This window comes from Poromitra crassiceps, assembly GCF_964638095.1.
Source record: "Poromitra crassiceps genome assembly, chromosome: 6".
Taxonomy (NCBI): Eukaryota; Metazoa; Chordata; class Actinopteri; order Beryciformes; family Melamphaidae; genus Poromitra; species Poromitra crassiceps.
The window spans coordinates 38604300-38613447 of NC_139627.1; the positions used below are offsets into that span (position 1 = coordinate 38604300).

At 43.9% G+C, this 9148-nt stretch overlaps 1 protein-coding gene across 1 annotated transcript; it reads right to left on the reverse strand.

The window, feature by feature from the left end:
* Positions 1–46: 46 nt before the first annotated feature.
* Positions 47–4009, reverse strand: otc (ornithine transcarbamylase). Its single transcript, XM_083638034.1, has 10 exons — positions 3653–4009; positions 3409–3547; positions 3241–3322; positions 2216–2303; positions 1764–1917; positions 1531–1653; positions 1254–1307; positions 1014–1163; positions 477–614; positions 47–325 (listed from the first exon to the last, which is right to left on the reverse strand). The coding sequence occupies exons 1-10, from the start codon at positions 3733–3735 to the stop codon at positions 266–268; spliced, it is 1071 nt and encodes a 356-aa protein (XP_083494160.1). The 5' UTR covers positions 3736–4009; the 3' UTR covers positions 47–265.
* Positions 4010–9148: the final 5139 nt, after the last annotated feature.

The following is a 9148-nucleotide window of genomic DNA, read 5'->3' on the forward strand; positions in this document are numbered from 1 at the left end:
TGATAGAAGAAATATTACAGTCTTACAAGATACATTTATGCACAGAATTTTATTTTGTCACAAATGTTTGTGATGTTTACCCTGTTTCTTCAACAAAGGCTGAATAAGACAATACAAAAGATACAGCAGTATCACCTTTAAACCTTTAAAGTGCCTAATTTAAAACTGATTTCAAAATCAGGTTTATCCATGTGGTACGGATATTCAACATTGTTCTCGTGTTCCCGTATTTAAAAGGCAAGGCATTTGGAAGCAAGACCCAGAGTTACAGCTTCAGCATTGGGGTCTGTGGAGTGTAGTCAGTCAGCAGAGACACCATCAGACCCTGAAAGAGAGGAGAGTTGTGCTGATGAAGTGGCTGAACACAGGAAATAAGACTATTCTGAATCTGACAGACTCAAACTGGACCCAAACTTATGTTATCAACATATATACAAAGCCATATCTTGGATAATTGTTTCATCTGGGTTACTCACCATGATGGTCCACTTCCTGTTCTCGGCCTCGGGGAAGACGAGGGAGCGGGATGAGTAAAACACCTGGTCATCCACCTCCTCCTGCTTCCGGGGGAGACAGTGCAGGAAGGTCCAGTCTGGCTTGGCCACACTTCCCGTCTGTCGTGGGCAGAACAGAGAAGGTATTTGTTTATTTAAAAGGATCCCCATTAGCTGATGCCTAGGCAAGTGCTAGTCTAACACACAAAAATAAAACATAAAATAAAAGCAAATGAGAATAAGACTAAAATAAAAATAAAAAGTGATGACCCGAGTCAACTCTGCGTGATGAAAAACACTGTGTGGGATAATCCACAGGGGAAAGTACATCCTCTACTGAATCGCATGCATCTGACAAGTTTACATGGTTGTGGGTCTGTTCAGGCAGCTGCACGGAACCATACCACAGCTGGTGGACATAGGCCTTTATTGATTCATCCACCAAACAGACATTTTATCTGCAGCTGCTAATTTTGGACTCCACCGCTCTACCATTATCATAATAGTCACTGTCTTTACCTGCATGGTAATCTGGTAACCATGGAAGTCTTTGATCCTCTTTTTCTTCTCCTCCTCCTGTCCCATGCTGACCCAGGTGTCAGTGACCAACACATTGCTGCCATGGGCTGCCTCCATCGGGTCAGTGGTCAGAACCAACTGGGTCCCATGCTGAGACAAAACAGAAAGTCATTCGAAGTGGTTTATAGTGATGTATAATAATAATAATAATAATAATACTGTACCTGAGGAGAACCTCACCTGCTTGGAGAGTCTCTGTGCCTCTTGAATCACACTGTTTTCTGGCTCATACCCCTGAGAATGAGGATACAGTCTGAGCTTTAAGCATGAATAATGTACGTACATATAATAGAAAACCACTCCCTGTAACTCCTGCCACACAAGGCTGACTGCATGTCTACCTGCATGCCAGGAAACACAAAAATCTACAAACAAGAACAATAGAGCATATAAAGGGAAATGGACAGGCAAATAAATAATATAGCAAGAGTATGTAATCATATGAAGAGAAGCAAACCTTGGGAGTGGCAATCCTGAGATTAACTCCCAGCTTGGCTGCAGTCATCATGAAGGAGTGGAGGACGTTGTTCCCATCTCCGATCCAGCTCACTGTTAGTCCGCTAAGTGACCCGTAATGCTCCTACAAGGCAATGGGAGTCATTTAGAAAGCAGCATTTCAGCCAACTTGTAGGAACAGTAGAATGTGGAGTTGTAGATCAGAGGATCATTCGGTCTGAGATGTTGCAGTACCTGTAAGGTGAGGAAGTCGGCCAGGATCTGGATTGGGTGGTAGAGCTCAGACAGGCCGTTGATGATGGGGATGGATGCCTCCTTTGCCAACTCCTCCAGGGTGGAGTGGCTGTACACTCGTGCCAAGACAATATCACACAGTCCTGAGAGAACCCTGTATTGGTCCAACGAGCAGCACAGAGATGAGAGAAGCAGTCATGTACCGGAAGGTCTGCGGTTCATATATGCCGCACTGGACTAGCCTGACTCCAGACCTTCAGCACTGGACAGCTCCCAGGTGTGAATGTGTGCGAAGCTGAAACAGCATGCATTGCTCACTGAACTTTCCTTGGATAAACAGAGGTGTTAGAAAAGTGCACGTGCCAAAATGAGACTCATGTGCCATTGTAACACACTTTGATTAACATTTCTAATAGTTATAGCATAATTTACTGAAGGGCCAAAACATTCACCTAGCTGTATCTGTGCCACTCTCATTCACACCCAGGTGGATGTCCTGGGAGGTGAGGAAACAGGGGTGCCCACCCAGCAAAGCAAAACCTGGAAGGAATAATACACAATAGGAGCTTAAGCAATGCAAAACATGGCGTATTGTATGGAAATAAATCTTTTCCATGTCTATTCTACTTATCAATCAGGTTCAACTGAAATTTATTGTCCCAAATGGGCAACTGCTGCACCATGCATTGATCTCTCACACTTATGGAAATAATTGCATGGCCATGCTTTGTTCACATAAATAGCAACAGGACATAAGTGGTGAGGGGAAAAAGTACACAGAAAAAGAGCAGTTGAAATAGATGTTCAGACAGAGTTTATTTTCAGGGAGGCACTGAAAGCTGCTTTTCAGCAGTTCTATTGTATCCTGCATTAGCAGTGACTTCTGGACCACTGAGCACGGTGGATAATGGTACCAGCCCAGCTATGCATTTCTATCAGAGGGCCATTTTAAGAATTACAATGTTGTTTCCAGGACAGCTCAGTCAATAATTGTGAACATGGACCACTCTTTTCTCTTAAAGCAAGACTTTGGTGACATATATTTTTTTATGTTTTTGCACCCAAATTAGGATTACATTCTGGTTCAGCCCTGTTAGCAATGCTATTGCTAGATACACTTCATTTTGGTGTGACAACTCAACTCCACTCAGCATATTATGGCTGCAAAAAGACAGTGTCCCAATCTGTCCCATTCATTGTCTATGGAGCAGCTGCTGATGTCCCAATGACATCACAGGTTCAAGGGTTTTCTCGCGAATTTGAGCTTTTACCAAAGAGTGGTGAGAATTCACAAATACTCACTGAACTGTTTCAGGGCACAGAAATAACAATGTTACAATAACAATTATTGGGTGGCATTCCCCTTAAGCATCCATGTAGCGTTAGCTCATTTGTGTTACAAACCTGAATGCACTTGAGACACTGGTTAGTGGTTTTATCAATGTTTGCAGTCAGGCCCTGACACACAAAAACACACCTGTTTCAGTTGACATTCTTGTTCTGGTGCTCCGCTTCTCAAATATCATAGCAATCGACTTCCCTTGCAGAAGAGGCAGATACTGAAATAGACACGACAAAATGACTGACTGGACCAGAGGCTGCATAAAAAAGGGGGTTAACTTGCAATGGACAATGCCTTAGCTACCTGCTTTTCCTGTTTGATCCGATGTTTCAGATCTCCTGACACCCACAGCAGCCTCTTGATTTCTTCTGAATTGAAATCTTTCAACGTGAGAAAGCTGCGACCCTTTAAATTCACAGAACCCAGGCATGCTGCTCCAATGCTGAAACAGTAATGTTATATTAAAGTGATAATGCATTTATTAGTTCTAATCGTTCTAATGGAGCATTAACAAAACAATGTTTAGTAACGTCAATGCATCGCTTACCTAAACCCCCGCGTCCGAGTGTTTTGGAAAGATTTCAAACACTTGAAAACAGGACTGTTAACAGAGAACAATTTAGCTGCCATTGCAGCTCAAACTACAGGTCCAACGGGGTTAGAAGCTAGCAATGCTGACTAACTATTTCATCAGAAATCACAACACAGCACATCCGCGTGCACAGAAGGTGGAGGCGGGGCTTGTAGCATCGTGGTTTAATCTGGGGGGTTCAGTTTAGCCTACATTTATTTGAATACACATAGAGAATGGTTAAAAGCAAAGCAATATGATTCTTGAACTATAAGATATATAAGATAACCACCCTGGTAAAGCGATGACTTCCGCGCGTGTAGGACGGTTGAAGGCATCAGGAGTGATGATTGATTGGTTAGTTTAGGGCAAAATATCAGAGTTAACCTCGCGTCACAATCATGGTAAACCAACCAAATGAAGATTAGGGCGGGACTTGGCGCACGTCTTCCGGCTATGAGCGGAAGACCCGGTGTCATGCCGAGTTTTGCACCCCAGCCGCAAAATGCATCCCCACCTCACGGGAGCGTATTGTAATTTATATGGAAACTTAACTCTTTGCAAATTATATACTTGTCTGGGTAGACGTGATCTCCAGGCCAGGGGGGTCTGTCCTGGCTCATGGAGACCGACTTTGATGCATAAAATCCGCATCGAGGTGACTTCCATGCTTGGGGCTCTCTTCTGGCTCATGGAGGCCGACTTTGGTGCTTAAAATCCGGCTACAGGTGACCTCGAGGCCTGGGGTCTTGGAGGGGAAGGCAAGTCTCGGCGGTTTGTATCTGCCGAGATTTGCATCCCTGTTTTTAAGTTAAAACATCCCCAAAATGTGGTGGGGATGCAATTCTCGGCGGGGGTGCAAAACTCGGTATGACACCGGAACTAAAGTGCTGTACTCCAGGAAAATATTCTGCTCAATTCTTGCGTTCCGTTTCGACGTAATGTTATGGATCCGGCAAGTTTCTTCAAGTACATCTTTGAATACTTCGTTTGGTATGTCCATGCTTCTTATTTGTTCTCTAACTCGTAACGACTGGCGAGGTTAGGCTGCCTACTGCTGCATTTCTATGGGGGAACGAAAACACTGCGGACCACCGGAAGACGGGGCGGGTCTTCGTCTGTCTTCCTGCCTGTAGTAACGCGTGCGTGCGTGCGTGCGTGTGTGTGTGCGTGCGTGTGTGTGTGTGTGTGTGTGTGTGTGTGTGTGTGTGTGGGGCGTGTTAGGGCATGTGTTATGTATGAACAATGGCAGCAACATGCTCTTTTGCTCATGAAATAGCATATTTGTACTAATGCTATATTAATTATACTGCTATTTTGACAACATTATTTACCACGGAGAGAAGATTTATGCCTCTTCCGCTTTAGCCCCACTCTGACGTCACTCATTACCGACAGGTAGATGCGAGCGGTGTATGAGGGATAACGGACTGGAGATGACAGGACACACCGATGTTGACATACCCGGTGAGAGATACAGTAGCTGGCTGCTGCTCTTGCATGGTTCCAGGGCGGGGCAGTGTGTATGGAGCTGGCAGTAACCTGTTGTTGTTGTTGTTGTTGTTGTTGTTGTTGTTGTTGTTGTTGTTGTTGTTGTTGTTGTTTATTTACACATATAAAAACAATTACAAAAGAATACAATAAATAATCAGCATTGAATGTGCAGGAGAATTGCCTAAAAACCCTCCAGGGGCTTGGGTGTGGCATTCTCCAGGTAGCATATTATCATCAGATTTTCATCAATCTAAAATACCCCCTCCCATCCCTCCACCCCCCCACCCCACACACACTCACACACACTCACACACACACACACACACACACACACACATAATGCATACAAGTGGAATAAACGCTAAACACTAAAGTGGGCACTTACTGTATGCTGTATAGCTTCAAGTTTTTGTAAGAAGAGTAAAAAAATGACAAAAAAATGAACAAAAGACAACAAAAATAAAACAAGCTATGTTTAGAGACAGCCATTAGACCACAGTTTGTATAGGCAGCCCATATGGAAAATATTTATTAGCTAGGAGAAGTGATTTCAATGCACTTTTGAACTCCTGTGAAGAGAAATCCAAAAGATGTGAAGGCAAAGAATTCCATATCTTGGACCCTCTGTAGAGTATACTGAACTGGGATTGAGAAGTACGGGAATGAGGTGGTCTGAGGAGACTAGAGCTGTGTGTGGAGTAGTTATGAAATTGGTAACCATATGCGAACATGTCATGAAAAAAAGGGGGAAGGTCTCTTTTTAAGGAACTATGAACAAATAAACCAATCTGGAGATGGTTCACTTGATAAACACTGAGGGTACCTAAATGAAGAAATAGAGGCTGGGAGGAGTGCCTTCGATGTACAGAGCTTATTATTCTTAGAGCTCGTTTCTGCAGACGGTATATAGGCTCAAGTTTGGTTTGGTGAGTACTAGCCCAGGCTAAATTACAGTAATTAATATACGGATAAACCATAGAATAATATAACATAGTGGCTACCTCAGTGCTGATCAAGTGACGGGTTTTGGCTAGAATACCAATACTCTTGGCCATACTCTTGCCCCGCCAACCTGGCGGGGCAGCTTGGTTTGGGTCATTGCAGCGACACTACATCCTTTCACCTGCTGCCTCCCTTCTGTGAGCATGCACCTATCAAAATGCTTTCTGCAGGATGCAACACCTCTGCTGCCTTAACAGGTTAGAACGGAGACAAGCAGATTTAGATCTAGTTCTCAACAAATTCCCAACCTGTGTGTGTGTGTGTGTGTGTGCGTGCGTGCGTGCGTGTGTGTGTGTGTGTGTGTGTGTGCGTGCGTGCGTGTGTGCGTGTGTGTGTGTGTGTGTGCGTGCGTGCATGTGTGCGCACACTTATGACTGCATGTGTGACGTTTGGTTTTCCACCCTCTCTGCTTGTGTGTGTCGGTAGAGGATGGGAGGCCGTTCATGTGGGGGGATAACTCAGTTGGTCAGATTAGATTGGGGGACGAGGGATTTGCACCCGACCCCAGAGAGGTGAACGTGGGGCAAGCAGTGTCATGGGTGTCCTGTGGGTATCAGCACTCAGCATTTGTCACAGGTACACAAAACAGAACACAAGAGACACTCATACTTCAATGAATCATTCCATCCTGGTGTAAACCTTTCATCATGCACATAATCCTGAGTTTTGTACAACAAAGTTTTTCATTTCGACGTTTGCTGCTAAAGTTTCAATCTTTTGAATACTGTTAACTCAATTGATTATGCTTGCTGTGTTGTTTTGTCTTTGTCCCAGTGGATGGAGACCTCTACACATTTGGTGAGAGCAGAAATGGAAGGCTTGGTCTCTACCCAGAGCAACTGGCCAATCACTAGAGTCCCCCAGCGGGTGCAGGGCATTGTGGGTCGTGTCACCCAGGTGTCCTGTGGCGGGGAGCACCCTATGGGGAGCACACTGTGGCACTCACAGGTATCCTGTGTTTGTTTGATAACAAATTAAGAGCTTTGTCCCAACATGAGTCATCCACCAACCTTTACTTACTAAATGACTAGTAGCACAAAGTTAAAATGGACAAGATAGCACATAAGTTGAGTCCTTTGTGGATAAGTTGATGACATTTTAAAGACTGGACTGTTTATATTTTAGAAATGAATGTGAGTGAATGACAAGTTAATTCTAATCAAATATACAGCATTTTAATAAGATACCTCTGAATTTTCACCTCCTACCCTCGTGAACAATGCAAACTCAATGTTGCCCTGTCCGTTACCTTTCTGTGTTTTGTGTGCCAGAGGAGGATGTGTACAGGTTTGGCAGGGGTCAGTACGGTCAGCTGGGCCATGGGACATTTCTGTTTGAGGCTGATCTTCCAAAACCACTTTCGTAACTTTCGCAGCATCAGACACATGACATGTGGAGAGAGCCACACTGCTGTGATCACAAGTACGCTTTAGATTAGGAATTGCATACAGTACCATTTTGGCCCAATGAAAAAATTCAATTAAGATTCCTGTAGTCATAATGATATGATTTTGTTCAGCTGGGTTTTCCCTGCCCTGGCTGTTAAACTTTTTGGTTTTCCACATGATTTTCTGACCACATAAGTGAAAATATCAAATAACCAAAATCCATGGAAAAATGTATTCTAACCTTGCACAAGACTTTTGAATTAATTACAACAATGTCTTTATATATTGCATTATGTACTTTTAGATGTTGAAATACTCATCCCATGGAAACACTGCTACGTTTCCATGCCAGCCAGTCATCTGATCTCATCGCACCTGATGAGTGTGCAGTAAACAGACCCTTCAACCTTATGTAATGTATTTGTCCTCCTCCGCAGACAGTGGGCTGCTCTACACTTTTGGTGATGGCCGCCATGGGAAGCTGGGGTTAGGGGAGGAGAACTTCATCAACCAGTTCAGCCCAACTCTCTGCACACGTTTCCTCAAGTACAACGTTCAATTAGTGAGTGAATGCAGTGTGAGTTCTGTACACTGTGCGTGTGAAAGTAAATGAGCGAATGAAGAAGCAAACCTCCAAATCAAAGCGAGAAAATAAAGTATTAACATTAGTGACCTGCGGTGGGGATCACATGCTGGTGCTGGCTGCACCCAGATCTCCAGAGAGTGGAGGAGGACTGATGGAGGGCAGCAACATTACAGAGGACCTTTTGGAGTTGAGTTACACAGAAGTACTCTGGCGGGACACTCCCATCACTCCCATCACACCAGCTAGACCCCCGCACTGCTCCCTCTCTGCTCGAACCCGCCGCAGAGAGAAGGTGAAGGTCTACTACACCTTACTGCTCATATTCCTGACATTACCAGATGCTTACAAGTAAAACACGTATTTAACTGTAATTGTGGTCAACTGTGGTCATGATTTAAAGTCCCCATGAAATTAACTCCCATTACTTTATTATTATTATTATTATTATTATTATTATTATTGTTGTTGTTGTTGTTGTTGTTGTTGTGAGTATCTTTCATGCTCACCTCATGCTGCACTGGTAGGCATAAATATACATTTCTAGATTTAGGTTTTTGAACAATCCCACCCCTCCAAAGCCCTCCCATCACATAAAATTGCCATTCTCTCCCTGACCAATTGAATTACTCTCTGACTTTTGAATGATCCCTCACTGCATTATGTCCTCCCCAACATCCAGATCCAGGCAGTAAGATGCCATTTCAATTTCAGCTGAGTTTCTAGTTTCTGTCATGGATCATTGTAGACACTCTTAGTTCCAGTAGGGAGCAGTGTTCACCTATATTACAGCTCTGTAGCAGTGTCAATAGCTGGCTGGTTGGGGGAGCTATAGCTGCACTACCGCACTAATTCAGATTTCTTTTAATTTTTTGCTGCCCCCCAACCCCCACCCCCCCTGTGTTTCAGGACAATTCTGCAGAGCAGTTTGGAGAAATGTTTCAAAACCTCTTGTCGGTACATTCTGGCTTCCTTAACACCTCTTTGCCAATGTCCAGAAATATT

Bases quoted from the DNA above. Each gene is read 5' to 3' on its own strand.
- otc (XM_083638034.1), bottom strand. From the start codon at position 3,735: ATGGCAGCTAAATTGTTCTCTGTTAACAGTCCTGTTTTCAAGTGTTTG. The intron at 3,323-3,408 runs GTAGCTAAGGCA...TGTCTATTTCAG, and splicing joins GGATCAAACAGGAAAAGCAG to TATCTGCCTCTTCTGCAAGG. The intron at 1,918-2,215 runs GTGAATGTTTTG...GGACCAATACAG, and splicing joins AGTGGCACAGATACAGCTAG to GGTTCTCTCAGGACTGTGTG.